General features: G+C 43.4%; 1 protein-coding gene across 1 annotated transcript in view; it reads left to right on the top strand.

Annotated features, from left to right (window-relative positions):
- Nucleotides 1-2087: 2087 nt before the first annotated feature.
- si:ch211-188c16.1 (uncharacterized protein LOC562677 homolog) overlaps nt 2088-16692 on the top strand; it is a 29851-nt gene continuing 15246 nt past the window's right edge. The window contains exons 1-11 of the mRNA XM_062993643.1: nt 2088-2222; nt 3613-4465; nt 6034-6231; nt 7676-8063; nt 11001-11116; nt 13153-13175; nt 13265-13305; nt 13396-13446; nt 15393-15525; nt 15764-15923; nt 16534-16657. Of these exons, the coding sequence (XP_062849713.1) occupies nt 2088-2222; nt 3613-4465; nt 6034-6231; nt 7676-8063; nt 11001-11116; nt 13153-13175; nt 13265-13305; nt 13396-13446; nt 15393-15525; nt 15764-15923; nt 16534-16657 (2222 nt within the window). The remainder of the gene's footprint in view (nt 2223-3612; nt 4466-6033; nt 6232-7675; nt 8064-11000; nt 11117-13152; nt 13176-13264; nt 13306-13395; nt 13447-15392; nt 15526-15763; nt 15924-16533; nt 16658-16692) is intronic.

Here is a 16692-nt window from a genome sequence, read left to right as displayed (position 1 = left end):
CTTACGACACATCGCTGAGTTGCACTGCATTCGTCAAAGTGTAGGTGATAAGATGCATACGGCATGCTGCTCCCTTAGCTTCGTTCTTCTCAATCAGAGCAGGGATCGGGCATTTGGACGAATTTGGAGAAAATGTGTAAAGAAAATAATAATAATAAAAAAACTAATGCTATTAAAATAGAGTGACCTCTACAACAACAGACGCTCTCCTCTCACGATGTCTATGGGAATTTGAGCCCATTTAGCCCAAAAAGCATTTGTGTGGTCAGGCACTGATGTTGGTCAAGAAAGCCTCAGTTGTTCCAGTTCATTTCAGAGTTGCTCAGTGTGGCTAAGGTCAGGGCTCTATGCAGGACACTGGAGTTTATTCATGTCTTTATAGAGCTTGTTTCGTTCACTGAGGTACAGTCATGCCAGAACAGGAAAGGACCCTCCCTAAACTGTTGGTGGAAGCATGTCATTTCCATTATATCATTAATTTATTACACCTGTTTGCAATTGGAATGGGAAAATTAGGCTGAAAGACATGAATTCAAAAATTAGAAGGGGTGTCCCAATACGTTTGTCCATATAGTGTAATTGACCATTAACTCAGTAACTTTATGCATCACCTTTAGCAGCATTGACCGTGACTCAACACCTATTGTGTTGGCTCTTTTCAGTGATTCTTTCACATCACTTGTCTTAGCTCACAATAAGAGTCGACTCATTTGGCTCAAAAATGACTCCTGATTCATGTACATTATAGTACATTTACAGCACTTAGCAGACGTTTTTAATCCAAAGCGACTTACAGTACTGTGACAGTATATTGTCTAAGAAATTGGGGGTTAAGGGCCTTGCTTAAGGGCCCAACATTGGCAACCTGGCAGTAGTGGGGCTTGAACCAGCGACATTTTGATTACTAGTCCAGTACCTTGACCACTAGGCTACAACTGCCCTCTAGTAGTCCTGAGGAATACTAAAGAAGCCCATGTGGACACAGAGAGATCATACCAAACTTCACACTGTTCACAAGGATCAAACCCAGTTCCCGAGGACCCTACAGCTGTCCAGCACCCACTCCGACATCTAATCACAAAGCAGGAATACACCCTGAACAGTCCTATCTCCCAGGAACATGCTTTGGGTTGACCAGCTACTTTAAAGTTGCCTTCAGGTGTAAATAAATATAAATGTACGTGAACGTATGAGGGTGTGGTGCCCTGTAACAGAGTGTTAATGTTCTGCTTTGCTGTGTTTCTGGGTGGTCCAGGACCCAACGCATCTCTGACCAGAATGGAGCAGCTGGTGAAAATTTGAATTAATAATAGAAAAGACACCGCCCCCTGTGGTCCGATTTAAGAAACTACACCTACTGCAAAGTCGCAGCTAGTGTGTCGGCTCTTTTCAGTGATTCATTCACATCAATTGTCTCAGCTCACAATAAGAGTCGACTCTTGTGGATCCAAATGACTCTTGATTCATTTACATTCTCAGCATCTAGCAGATGCTTTTATCCAAAGCGACTTTGCAGTATTGTAACAGTATACAATCTAAGCAATTGAGGGTTAAGGGCCTTGCTCAAGGGCCCAACAGCAACCTAGCAGTGGTGAGGTTTGAACCAGCAACCTTCTGATTACTGGACCAGTGCCATAACCACTAGTCTACAGTTGCCCTTTACTGTCACTTTTATGTTTTTTTATGGATAATAAAACTAATATATACAGTTCTAAGTTATTCCTTCATCACTTTAATCACTCCTCTTGTCTGCATAACGTTCCTCCGGTTGAACCGCGACACTGACCAGAATGAATTATTGAAATGATTCCTGGGTGTCTGGGTTTGATTCTCACCACTGGTCACTGTCTGACTGTCTGTCATGAGTGATTCATGTTCATTCTATGTTCTTGTATGTTTTTACATGGTACTTCTATTTCCTCTTACTCAAAATCATGCAGAAGGTGGATTGTCCACTCTTAATTCCACCTGGATGTAAAAGTCTGAGTAAACATAAATGTTAATGCCCTGCCCAGGATGTATATTCAGTCTCTCAGGGTAGATGAGGCAGTTAATAAGTGAATAAATGAGTGAAAAAATAATTAAAAATGGCTTTTTACTGCGAGTCGGCTCCCAAGGTTGACCTAAAAGAGTCGACTCAAAGAACCGACTCCCAAACGAAGTCGGAGGGTCATTGGTGGAAAGAGCGTGGACCGGCGCGCGTTCACGTCACGTCGCCTCAGGTTTAGCTGGTGTGAATGTGCGCGTTCACGCGTGTGTGTAGGTTTGTTAATGTAAGGCGGTGTGGTGGTGCAGACTGTGTAACTTTAATCAAACTGAGATTATTATTCTTATATAAACTTAATCCCGCGTTTATCTGTGACTAGAACGTATAAAAATGGTAAGAACACCTAATACAACACGTTTCAACACGACATAAACAACATAATTCGTTTAATTCGGTTTAGTTTGTCTCAAGTGAACTGTTTGGCACATTGAAGATACTGATAAATCATGTACTTTTCATACAAAACGCCAAGTTTTAGGGGTTTTAATGGGAATTTAGGATGTTTAAAGGTTATTAACCATGTTTGAATCATTGTAGACCATATTTTACCAAACTAGAAGAGGAGAGACAATAAAAATCAATAATTCCTGAGAATTGGGACAAAAAATATCTTGGATTATTCCCACAAAGCCTTAATACTGAACCATGTCTCAGTGAATCCTTCCATAACAATATTTGTTTTTATTTTATTACATGTTTTATGTAGTTTTATTTTTGTCAACCCATATAGAGACACAGAATTATACATTCTTTATTTTTAATTTATTCCTTCCAGACATTTTGGCCCATATCAAAATGTTCTTTCTTCCTATCATATGTTTTCTAATCGTAAATGCCTTATACCTTCTGCATGCTTTGTTAGTCCCCTCTCATGGTCTGGACCCCCACAGGACCACCACTTGGCAGGTATTATTTAGGTGGTGGATGATTCTCAGCACTGCGGTGACACTGACATGGTGGTGGTGTGTTAGTGTGAGTTGTGCTGGTATGAGTGAATAAGACACAGCATCGCTCATGGAGGTTTTAAACACATCACTGTCACTGCTGGACTGAGAATAGTCCACCAACCAAAAACATCCAGTCAACAGTGCCCCGTGGGCAGCGTCCTGTGACCACTGAGGAAGGTCTAGAAGATGACCGACTCAACCAGCAGCAATAGATGAGCGATCGTCTCTGACTTTACATCTACAAGGTGGACCGACTAGTAGGAGTGTCTAATAGAGTGGACAGTGAGTGGACACGGTATTTAACAACTCCAGCAGCGCTGCTGTGTCTGATCCACTCATACCAGCACCATGTCAGTGTCACTGCAGTGTTGAGAATGATCCACCACCTAAATAATACCTGCTCTGTGGTGGTCCTGACCATTGAAGAACAGCATGAACGCAGGTTAAAAAAGTATGTAGAGAAACAGATGGATTACAGTCAGTAATTGTAAAACTACAAAGTGCTTCTATAGGGTAAGTGGAGCTGATAACATGGACAGTGAGTGAAGAAACAAGGAGGTGGTTTTAATGTTATGGCTGATCGGTGTATTTGCCACTTTTGCTTCCTTCTCTCTGCAGGCTTCCATTGATTTCAAGTCACTTCGGGCCAAGTTTCAGGAGGAGAGCCAGTCTAAGCAGAAGCCTTTTGTTCTTGACAAGCCAAGACGATTTCCAACAATATCTGTCCGCACCGCTTCTTTATCGAGCTCGGGCGTGGAGGAGAACTCCCCTACCGCACCTCCCTTCAGCTTAAAAGAAGACTGGAAGTTTGTGTTGGGAAAACGACCGGTTACGGTGCCTTCCAGTTCCTTCCCAGTTGAATCGAACGGCCCCAGAAATGTTGTTGGGAGGCTCTCGCTGAAAGATCGTCACCTGCCTCTGGTGCTGCCCACTTCTACTTTTTCTTCCTCCTCATCAGACGGTTCAAAGCAGAACCACACCACTACCTCAAAGCTGGTCACCTCACCGATCAAGTGCAAGAAGAAGGCCATGCCGATACCGTTCAAGCCTGCTATGCATTCCAAAAGTGTCAAGGAGATTTTGGAAAATGCTGAGAACCACATGTCTGTGGAGAATGGATTTACCAAATCTAGAGGGTCCAACTCCGGGTCGTCATCGTGTCCGAGCCCGGAGCAACCAAGCACAACATCGCCTACATCAGAGGGTTCCTGTACCCCAGGCAATGTGCCTCAGGTCCTCAGCACTCTGGAGAAAGCCAAGAAGAGGTTCTCACCCAAGAACCTGCTGGTGTACGCCCGACCCAAGAGCTTCTACTCCAGTAAGGAACCTGAGGAGAGCCACAATCCTACTGTAGAGTATGAGAATGTCCGGTGTAAGGCAGAAGTTCCATCAGTGAGGTCTGAATGTCCATCTACCGCTTTACTGACCTTTAGTTTGTCAAACCTGCTGAAGGATAAAGACTTAAGACACAGTAAGTTCTTTAATTAGTGTCGAGAATAAGTTCTAATTCTGATTATCCAACACTCCAACTATCCTAGTTATTCAATCAACAATTTACCATGTTTATGTAATTTAGCTTACACACTATGGCCAAAAGTATTTGGACACTTGACCAAATGCTATTAAAGTAGACTGACCTCTATGTGATATTTAAAGCTATAACGACAACCACTCTTTTGTGAAGGCTTCTATCAAGACTATGAAGTATCTGTAAGAATTTGTGCCCATTCACTCAAAAAAACATTTGTATGGCTGGGCACTGATGTTGGTCATGAAAGCCTCAGTTGATGTTCCAGTTCATTCCAAAGCTGTTCACTGGGGCTGGGGTCAGTTTCTTTAAACCAAGCTTCCCTAAACTGTTGCTGCAAAGTCAGAAGCATGTAATTTCCTTTATATAAGTGATTTATTACTCCGGTTTGCAATTGTTGTTCCTGAAACACAAGAATTCAAAAATTAGAAGCCGTGGCCCAATGCTTTCGTCCATACACCGACCAGGCATAACATTATGACCACTCTCAGGTGAAGTGAATAACACTGATTATCTCTTCATCACGGCACCTGTTAGTGGGGGGGATATATTAGGCAGCAAGTGAACATTTTATCCTCAGAGTTGATGTTAGAAGCAGGAAAAATTATCAAGTGTGAGGATTTGAGCGAGTTTGACGAGGGCCAAATTGTGATGGCTAGACGACTGGGTCAGAGCATCTCCAAAACTGCAGCTCTTGTGGTGTGTGTCCCAGTTGGCAGGGGTCAGTATCTATCACAAGTGGTCCAAGGAATGAACAGTGGTAAATCGGCAACAGGGTCATGGGCAGCCAGGGCTCATTGGTGCACACGGGGAGCGAAGGCTGGTCCGTGTTGTCCGATCCAACAGACGAGCTTCTGTAGCTCAAACTGCTGAAGAAGTTAATGCTGGTTCTGATGGAAAGGTGTCAGAATACACAGTGCAGTGCAGTTTGTTGCATATGGGGCTGCATAGCCACAGACCAGTCAGTTAGGAAGGTGGTCATAATGTTATGCCTGATCGGTGTATAGTGTATACACACAACTTTTTGACCCCACAAGACATCTAACGGTGACCTCTGGTGTCTGGTCGAGGTTCTTGCACTAGTAATGGCTGATCTGAGGGGGCACATGATAGTCTCAGCTCATCTAGGCCAGCAAGAGTGAAACAGTTGTAGTGGCAAGATTCCAGCAGGGGGTGAATTACAACTAGGGTACAACTAGATTAGGAGCAAATTGGGGGAACAAATTTGGGTTAAAAGTTTGAGATCCTCTGCCATAGCTGCATGTGAAAACAAACCAGAACTCCCACTAACTTAGCTTAAAGACCCAGCCATATTTTCCAGTACAGAACAGCAAAACAACAGAAATGAAACACTTGAGTTGATGTGGGTAAAACATATAATATTTTGCTTTACTATGATATAATAATGTAATATTAGCATATGCATGTTCCTGGGGTTCTGCTCATTTTAGTTAAACTTCAGTTATATACTATATAAGTATACTTAACAGTACATGTATTTTCCGTGGCAGGACCAGCTTTGCACCTGAATGGTGACATGAAACCAGCAGTATCTGATACCTGTGGTCCACCAGTCATCAAAGATCTGCCAGACAGGGCATCTCTTGGTCCACCGCCCATGAAACCACCTAGACCACCACACATTGATCTGAGCTTTTACATCAACAAGAGCCTGGACAGTGAAAACACAACTGATGTTTCTTCTATGAGTAAGTTCTTGGAAACAATGATAACAATGTAAATGTTGACCTGGCAGTGAAAAGTGTCTTTACTACTGTAGATGAATCTATTGGCACTGTAGTGGTGCTTTGCATCAATGACACTGTGTGACCTTGTTCATAATCTCCATATATACACAATATTGCCAAAAGTATTCGCTCGTCTGCCTTCACACTCATATGAACTTGAGTGACTCCCATTCTTAATCCATATGGTTTAATATGATGTCGGCCCACCCTTTCCAGCTATAACAGCTTCAACTCTTCTGGGAAGGCTTTCCACAAGGTTTAGGAGTGTGTTTATGGGAATTTTTGACCGTTCTTCCAGAAGCGCATTTGTGAGGTCAGACACTGATGTTAGACGAGAAGGCCCGGCTCACAGTCTCCGCTCTGATTCATCCCAAAGGTGTTCTGTCGGGTTGAGGTCAGGACTCTTCCACACCAAACTCACTCATCCACGTCTTTATGGACCTTGAGCTTTGTGCACTGGTGCGCAGTCATGTTGGAACAGGAAGGGGCCATCCCCAAACTGTTCCCACAAAGTTGGGAGCATGAAATTGTCCAAAATCTCTTGGTATGCTGAAGCATTAAGAGTTCCTTTCACTGGAACTAAGGGGCCGAGCCCAACTCCTGAAAAGCACCCCCACACCATAATCCCCCCTCCACCAAACTTGGCACAATGCAGTTAGATGAGTATCGTTCTCCTGGCAGCCGCCAAACCCAGACTCGTCCATCGGATCGCCAGACGGAGAAGCGTGATCCGTCACTCCAGAGAACACGTCTCCGCTGCTCTAGAGTCCAGTGGCGGACAATTGTGGCCTCTGGCTGGTTGATGGTGCCTGTACGGAGATCTTGAATAACAGAGAGAAGTGTGTGACTCTTCGTATGCCAAACTCATCCCTGGGAGAAGAAAACATGATTTAATTCGCCAGTCCTGGCATCCCTTCATTGGCTCCCAGTGAAATTTTTAAGGCCTTAAATGGGATGGCACCATCATACATTGAAGAACTTTTGCAAGTTCGGACTCCGCTAAAAGGTCTGGTAACCCACTGCTTTTGGAAACATCAAGGTCTAAGCTCAAGAGCAGAGATGATCAAACCTTTGTAGTAGCTGCTCCAACATTATGGAACAACTCGCCCTCCCAGATCAGGACTGCACAATCATTTGGTGTTTTTAAGTCAAGGCTGAGGTTTATGTATAATTTGTTGTAGCATCACCTATTCCATTGGTTCCCAAAGTGTGTGTGTGTGTGTGGGGGGGGGGTTGGACTATTGTAGGGTTGGAGAGGGGGCAGCACTGTAAATAAATAAAGCATGTTTAAGCACTGCTACCATGAGATGGACAAGTATGTGAGAGTTACACAGTCATTTAAGATTACAAAAATGTAATGTTTCTTTTCCAGAACCGACTCCTATTTGTGGGACTGTATCTGCAGATGTTGTGGACCCTGCAATCCCTCCACCTCCTCATTTCGATGCTCCTGACTGCTCAGATTTCACCACGTCTGTACTAGAAGCTTTGAACAGTAACGCGATAAACCTCACCGCTCTGGAGTTGGAGGCTACGGACTTCGGTGCCCCACCGCAGCCCGAAATCTGGCTTCCACCACACAGGCCTGAGGATCAGGACGAGATCTCCTGCCCTGCAGATGCTGCTGGTGTGAATCTGCAGAGATCTGGTTTAGCATGTGGGACTGATTTATTGTCGAGCACAGCTCTGGAGAATCAGCTCCTGGAAGCTCAGAGCTCAGAGGTGTCCATGAACGGAGTTCAGAATACGCTGACCGAGTCCTTCATCAGCAGTGAGTTTCCGTCAGAGCCCAGGTAGGCTGGACGTTTCACGCTAGGTTGTTAGCAGTGTTGAAGTACCTCATGCTTATACAGGAGTTAGAGTTATCATAGCGTTCTGAGATTTCACGTGTATGAAGACGATTTCTACTTGAGAATTCAACAAACTTTATGAAATCAGGCCACAACTTGACAGAACCCCTACCCCATTACCCAATGAAAAGACACGACCAAACGGTTTTAACAACGGTTTTTAAGTAACGGTTTTATGCCGTATAGGACATTCAGCCTTGACACACAGACGCCTTCTCTTGGGGGAAGATGCGCCAAGCTGCCAGTACTGTGGATCACAGTTATCAATAAAACATATTCTGACAGAATGCCAAGCCATCGACAATAGCAGAAAAACATATTACAAAGACACTAATATGAAAGATCTTTTCCAACACAATAATCCACAAAAAATACTTAATTTCTTGAATTATCTAAAAATAAAAAAACAAATATAGTACATCAATTTTGATTTAACTTAAACTTGGTTTTTGAACCCACATCTAATGCCATGTACATAGCCAAATTGAGCTGGAATGGCAATAAACAAAAACAAACAAACAAACAAACTTGAGAATTCAAAATTGCTTCCGAGTTAAAATACAAAACATTACATTCATTTATTCACTAAAAATGAATGCTGATCAGGGTGTGGCTCTCCGTGCACAAGGCTGATCGGCATATGAACTCGCCTCGTGCGGGTAAAAAGATTGAGTCGGCTACTGCACACTTGTCGGAGGGGGCGTGTGACAGTCACACTCTCCTCAATCGGGGCAGGGGTCAGCTCCAGTAGAGAGAAAGCATAACGCAATCAGGTATAAATTGGACGTGCTAAAATCGGGAGAAAAGGGAAAGTTAATATGAACAAATTCCCTAAGTCAGAATTAATGAATGCTTATTAATTTGCGTAAAAATGAAATACAGAGGAACCTCGATTTAACAGACCTCTGTTTAACAGGTTTCTGATTTAACTAGGGTTGGGCGGTATGACGGTATTACGGTATACCGCGGTATTTAAAAATGTTGACGGTATTTAAAAATGGTGACGGTATTTTAAAAATGTGAAGCGCCAAATTTCTGCTTAAGGTCTACCTTGAAAACTGAGACTTTAAGACCAGCGCGCATCCACATTAAGGGAGGGGCGGGAGTTGTAGGTGGTTGGAGCTCACTGATTGGTTGTGGAGGTGCTCACTTTTTGAGGTGATGACACAAAAGCTAGGGAGCGCTCTACATAGGGTGTGTTCAAACACCTAGTGAGCTGCCTTGCTGTCTTACTGCCTACATAGGCAGCTGCCTCAGTAGAGAGGATTCTAATAAGTCAATGACTTATTATAAGGCAGGTTATTCGAACGCGCTACTTAGACAGCGATTCCATCGGGTTTTGCTTGCTAAGCTAACAGTTAGCATCTTGCCATTCAAAACCATGGGATGGGGTGGCACAACGCGCTGGCATGTCAACATAACATCTCCGTGTACCGAATACGGTTACATTCACTGACAAGCCCGAACTTGCAAAAAAACACACACAAGTTTATACAATATAATATTATCTCTGTGTGTGTTTGTGGCGCTCACTGTTCAGATTTGAATTCCGACAATAAACAGCTTTAATTATGTCTGATTAATTCCCCGTACTGATGTGAAGCAGAATCGGTGTATTACAGCCAATAAGAACGGTGCAAAAATGAAAAGAACATATAAAACATATACAGTATATGACGGTTTCCAGAGATGCGACTCGGTTCATTTGAAAGAGCCGTTCAATAGAATCGGATCGCTCGCGAATGACCCATTACTAACAGAGAGACGTCCGCACCCCGACCCCCCCCCCCCCCTCCACCCCCCGCGGTAATACCGTATACCGCGGTATTGTATGAAGACGGTATGACGGTATGAAAATCGGCAATATCGCCCAACCCTAGATTTAATTGACAAAATCTGGAAAACCGAATGTCCGGTCCGATTGTTTAAAATTCCCACGAGAAGCGCAGAAAGGCCAGTAGTTCAGTACGTCTCTCTGTTTACATGAGTGATAGGCTTTATATGTCGTGAGACTCGCTTTGTTCTTGTCTTTAGTAGTAACCGAAGGAGGTAACTGAAGGTAGTGATTGTAAAATTGTACCAGTTTAATACAGTGGAACCGAGATTTAAGGGACTAAAAGTGGGGGAGCACTGGTCTGTAAAATGTGATTGTCTGAAAGTGAGTTTTTTTCTCCGGGGGGGTGAAAATATCTGAAAACGCAGCATTAAGGTCCACAAAAGTGCTAAACATGCACATCTGATAAACAGTCAAATTAACAACGTAAATACATCTGTAAATATGAAATGTAAAAGCTTGATTTGCCGGGAGGCTCTCTTTGTTCTCGCCTTCTTCTTTGTGTTTAATGCTTCATTTTTGCAAGTTCTAGTGCTTAGTTTTGGCTTCCAAAGACAAGAGTAGTGGTAGGAGACAGAGGCTGCATATATTACTGAAAAGTTAAAACTTATTAAGAAAGAGAAAGTGGTGTTTCTGTGGCTCGTGTATGTGGGGTATAGGTGTGAAGAAACTGAGACTGGGTGATATATGTACAGTAGGTCTAAAGAAAAACTACAGGAGCCTGAGGTGAAATTTAATGGTTTTACCTGACACATTTACATAGTTCATTTTACTGGTGATCATGTGATCATGTGCACGTTTAGCACTTTTGTGGACATTAGTGCTGTGTTCATATATTTTTGCACTCGAGTGCTCCCTCTTTTAGTCTGTTAAATTGAGGTTCCTCTGTGCTTAGATATTTACTGTATATATAAATACACATGGAATTTCAGTACTACATTAAAAGTGATTTAGGTTGGAATGAAATATTGGATCCTGTGCATTTTTTGCAGTTTAGATTCTCATGAGGGAAAAGGTATGAATGACAGGTTGTGTTTCTGCTTCAGTCTCAGCCAGCGGGGAGATTATTACGAATCCTGCGACAACGTCTACGAAGAGGTGGAGTCCACCAGTAAATTTCATTTTTCACAAAACTCCCGCAAGCGCAAAGGTCCTCCGAAAAGTAAGTACAACAGAACAATGCTAACTGCTAATTGTGATGTTGCTCAACAGCACCTGTTCCATATGTCACCTTGATGTTTTCTGCTTTTATTTTTTAAACGTTACAGTGGTATGAAGGTATTGCAGGGATGTGGGTTTTCTATTAAAGATACATTATCAGTGCTTCATCAGGTCTGATTCTGGTCGCTGTGTTTATTTAAACTTATACTGGTCCATAGGATCAATCAATCCATATATCATTTGGGCGCTAATATAATATTCATACAAGTGGTATTTTGTAATTCAACATTTTCTAAAATCAAAATTTTAACTCAACGCCCTTCGTCAAGACGTTTGTCCCCTAAACTGTGTCCCCTGTGTGTCCCCTGTGTGTCTCTCTGTCTGTGTCTCTGTCTTTCTGTGTCTCTGTCTGTCTCTCTGTCTGTCTCTCTGTCTGTCTCTCTGTCTTTCTGTGTGTGTCTGTGTGTCTCTCTGTCTTTCTGTGTGTGTCTGTGTGTCTCTCTGTGTCTGTCTGTGTGTCTCTCTGTGTCTGTCTCTGTGTGTGTCTCTGTCTTTCTGTGTGTCTCTGTCTGTGTCTCTGTCTTTCTGTGTGTCTCTGTGTGTGTCTCTCTGTGTCTGTCTCTGTGTGTGTCTCTGTCTTTCTGTGTGTGTCTCTGTGTGTCTCTCTGTCTTTCTGTGTGTGTCTCTGTGTGTGTCTGTGTGTCTCTCTGTGTGTGTGTCTGTCTTTCTGTGTGTCTCTCTGTCTCTCTGTGTGTCTCTGTCTTTCTGTGTCTGTCTCTGTGTGTGTCTCTGTCTTTCTGTGTGTGTCTCTGTGTGTGTCTCTCTGTGTCTGTCTCTGTGTGTGTCTCTGTCTTTCTGTGTGTGTCTCTGTGTGTCTCTCTGTCTTTCTGTGTGTGTCTCTGTGTGTGTCTGTGTGTCTCTCTGTGTGTGTGTCTGTCTTTCTGTGTGTGTCTCTGTCTCTCTGTGTGTCTCTGTCTTTCTGTGTGTGTCTCTGTGTCTCTCTGTCTTTCTGTGTGTGTCTCTGTGTGTGTCTGTGTGTCTCTCTGTCTTTCTGTGTGTGTCTCTGTGTGTGTGTGTGTCTCTGTGTCTGTGTCTCTGTCTTTCTGTGTGTGTCTCTGTCTCTCTGTGTGTCTGTCTTTCTGTGTGTGTCTCTGTGTGTGTCTCTGTGTGTGTGTCTGTGTGTCTCTCTGTGTGTCTCTCTGTGTGTGTGTCTCTGTGTGTCTCTGTCTGTGTCTCTGTCTTTCTGTGTGTGTCTCTGTCTCTGTGTGTCTCTGTCTTTCTGTGTGTCTCTGTGTCTCTCTGTCTTTCTGTGTGTGTCTCTGTGTGTGTCTCTGTGTGTCTCTCTGTGTGTCTGTCTTTCTGTGTGTGTCTCTGTGTGTGTGTCTGTGTGTGTCTCTGTGTCTCTCTGTCTTTCTGTGTGTGTCTCTGTGTGTGTCTCTGTGTGTGTCTCTGTGTGTCTCTCTGTGTGTCTCTGTCTTTCTGTGTGTGTCTCTGTCTCTCTGTGTGTCTCTGTCTTTCTGTGTGTGTCTCTCTGTGTGTCTCTCTGTCTTTCTGTGTGTGTCTCTGTGTCTGTGTGTCTCTCTGTCTTTCTGTGTGTGTCTCTGTCTGTCTCTCTGTCTGTCTCTCTGTCTTTCTGTGTGTGTATCTGTGTCTCTCTGTGTGTCTCTCTGTCATTCTGTGTGTGTCTCTGTCTGTCTCTCTGTCTGTCTCTCTGTCTTTCTGTGTGTCTGTGTCTCTCTGTCTTTCTGTGTGTGTCTCTGTCTGTCTCTCTGTCTGTCTCTCTGTCTGTCTCTGTCTTTCTGTGTGTGTCTCTGTGTGTCTCTCTGTCTTTCTGTGTGTCTCTGTGTGTCTCTCTGTCTGTGTGTCTCTGTGTGTCTCTGTGTGTCTCTCTGTGTGTCTCTCTGTCTTTCTGTGTGTCTCTGTGTGTGTCTGTGTGTGTCTGTGTGTGTCTGTGTGTTTCTCTGTGTGTGTGTGTATATCTGTGTGTCTCTCTCTCTGTCTCTTTGTATCTGTCTCTCTGTGTGTGTGTGTGTTTAGATCCCTATGCAGAGGCAGCAGGGGTGAGTAAAATGACTTCTTATTTATCATAAAATACTCATCAATAATTGAACACTTGTGATGTTTTTGTGTATAAACTCTTTATTCTCAGAAGGAGGACAGACGTAACAGTATACGACACGTCACACAGCGGTACGTAGTGCTTTTCATTTCATTTTCTTTTGACGTTGTTTTTTTGCTGATACTCATTTAGTGCTTTCTATATCCTGATGTTATCTACAGGACTAATGTGACAGCTGATCCTGCTGCTGTGAATCCTGCTCCCTGGGACAGGTGCTACACGTTATATATGCTTATATTCATGCTCAGTACTTTATAACCTGTAATCCTTACTGATCCTCTGTTTTATACTGTGTTCAGTAATACAAGACAGAAATTCAGGTGAAATTCACAACCTAGACTCGCAGCTGGTGAAATTGTCCCAAAATGCACCCAAGTGGTGGAACGGACTTTCCTTGTCTGTTCGAACATCCGAGTCTCTCACGGTCTTCAAAAGACGATTAAAAACCTTCATCACCTCTTTACTGAGCACTTAAGCTGAGAGCTGACATGTACTTACTAACGATCTTATTTAAGTGTCTACTTAAACTCGAGTAGGAAATGTTCACTGTGAAAGCTCTTCTGTTTGTCACTCTGGATAAGAGCGTCTGCTAAATGCCGAAAATGTAAATTAATTAGTGACAAATAAATAGACACTAGCGGATGGGCGGCACTGTGGCTTGGTGGGTAGCACTGTCGCCTCACAGCAAGAAGGTCCTGTGTTTGATCCCCAGGCGTGGCAGTCCGGGTCCTTTCTGTGTGGAGTTTGCATGTTCTCCCTGTGTCAGCGTGGGTTTCCTCCAGGAGCTCCGGTTTCCTCCCACAGTCCAAAAACAAGCAGTCAGGTTAATTGGAGACACTGAATTGCCCTATAGATGAGTGTGTCTGCCCTGTGATGGAATGGTGCCCCGTCCAGGGTGTTACTGTGTGCCTTGCACCCATTGAAAAGCTGGGATAGACCCCCCAGCACCCCCCATGACCCTGATTGGATAAGCGGTTAAGAAAGTGAGTGAGTGAAAGTGAGTGAGTGAAAGTGAGTGCTTATATCTTCACAATAAACCAGCTTTATTTATCCCGCGTCCCACTCACATCATCAGGATTTGTCATTTCATTTTGTCTCAGTTGAAGTCGGCTTATGTAAGAGGGATCTTTAAAAAGTTTCCTCACTTGTATGTTTTGGTTGTAAGCGGTGAGGTTGGGAGGAGGAGTCATTTTAGTAATCGGTCGTGTCTGAGAGACAGAGAGCTTATAGTCCGGATTTAGCTCCATCTGATTTCTACCTTTTTGGACGCTTAATAATAATAATAATAATAATAATAATAGGTTACACTTATATAGCGCCTTTAACCAAACTCAAGGACGCTTTTACAGAGAAAGTTCTACACAGGCAAATAAAGTAGAAACAAAATAAGTATATGTATACATACACACATACACATACATACACATATACTGTACATATATACACACAGGGGGACTATAAAAAATGTTCAGAAAAGAGATGAGTTTTAAAAAGAGATTTGAAATGAGAGAGGGAAGAAGAAGAGTGGAGAGTAGGAAGGAGAGAATTCCAGAGGTAAGGGGAAGCACAGCTGAAAGGCCGGCCACCCATAGTGGAAAGCCTGAACCTGGGCACCGCCAGGATATTGGCGCCAGAGGACCTAAGACGGCGCGAGGAGGTGGGGTGTTTAAGTAGATCGGATAGATAGACCGGGGCCAAGCCATGAAGAGCTTTTAAAGTAAGTACCAATATTTTATATTTTATACTGAAAGCTTAAAGAAGCTTTAAAGGGAAGAAGATTTTCATGTGATGATGATGTGAAAGCAGCGGCGCATCAGTGGCTCAACCAAAAACATTTTTTGCTGATGGTATTAAAAAGTTGGTACAACGCTGGAAAAAATGCATCAGAAGGCGACTGTGTGGAAAAGTGATGAAGTTTGTTTTGAAATTCCTAATGAATAGAGTTTTAAAAAGTGCTGAAACTTTTTGAAGAATCCTCGTATTTTATCGCTCCTTTCACTTAAATTGCTAAGAAATATAGTCAAGCCAATCGCTTCAGTGCTGATACAACACCAAAACGTCATTTGAAGCTGTTCTTACTTTCAGACTTGGTGTTCCTGTATATCTCTGTAGAATAAAGCAGGTCCTGAAAAATCTGTGCCGCATGTTTTTCTTTCAGGAAGGAACGCTCGAGCCCCGACCACCACGACGAGAAAGAGCAGCGCAAGAGGGAGAAACAGCGTCTGGAACGTGAAAAGAAAGAGCAGAAGGAGAGAGAGAAGAAGGAAAATGAGATGAAGAAGAGGTTTAAAGTGAGCTGCCTCGTCAGAGCGATCCAGAACCTTCCGCTCTGTAACCTTTAGATCTTTTAGATAAGTGATGCATAGACATGATGGTGGAATGTAGATCCATCCCGGCAGCTTAGTTTGTATGTGTATGATGTTATTAGGTACCAAAGCTTCCACACCAGATTTACTCCCTGCAACTGTGTGACTGTAACCGGGGTCGTTTGTTCCATCGCCGCTCACGTTTCTCCCTCTGCGCCAGTAGATCACCGGCCAAGAGGAGCCCATGTACCACGCCCGCGTGCTGCTGGCCAACAAACTGCACAAACACAACCTGCAGGTGAAGAGCGGCGATACGGTCAGCATCATACGCACCACCAACTGCCCCAAGGGCAAATGGCTGGCCCGGGACGCCCAAAACAAATGTACGTATTACATCCACACACACACATCACAAATAAGCATGGCATAAAACATCTAAATAAATTAATACAATGCCAAATCAGAAGAAAGTTGGGACAGTATGGAGTTTCTTACATTTACTTTAACTTTTATTTGATGTCAGACAGGATGAACCTGAGATATTTCATGTTTTATCTGCTCAACTTCATTTCATTTTTTAATAAACATCCATTCCTGTTTTTCTGGTGAATACGGTCAAAATGGACAAAGCCTTTTGTGGAATCTAAAACCAATCGTGTCTATTTTTTCTAAAGACGTTAATGGACCTTGTAGCGGAACCGCGTCATATATTCATTCATTTATTGATTCTTTCATTTACTGTCTGTTTTCCCACCGCTTCATCCTGGTCAGGGTCACGGTGGGTCTGATTCACTGGGATAAATTTAGGAAACTGTGTGTGTGTGTGTGTGTGTGTGTGTGTGTGTGTGTGTGTGTGTGTGTGTGTGTGTGTGTGTGTGTGTGTGTGTGTGTGTGTGTGTGTGTGTGTCTGTGTGTCTGTGTGTGTGTGCGTCTGTGTGCGTGTGTGCGTGTGTGTGTGTGTGTGTGTGTGTGTGTGTGTGTGTGTGTGTGTAGATGGTTACATCTCAGTGATGAATGTGGAGCTGAATATGAAGGAGATGTTGGAGTTGGGTAAGAGAGCATCACAGGCTGCTGCCAGAGGACATGGTGAAGCAGACACACTCAGTCTCAGCAGCAGGTACACACACACACACACACACACACACACACACA

This window comes from Trichomycterus rosablanca, chromosome 4 (assembly GCF_030014385.1).
Source record: "Trichomycterus rosablanca isolate fTriRos1 chromosome 4, fTriRos1.hap1, whole genome shotgun sequence".
In the NCBI taxonomy this organism is placed as follows: Eukaryota; Metazoa; Chordata; class Actinopteri; order Siluriformes; family Trichomycteridae; genus Trichomycterus; species Trichomycterus rosablanca.
Note: the sequence above shows the minus strand (reverse complement) of the source record. Positions and strands in the feature narration are given on the sequence as shown.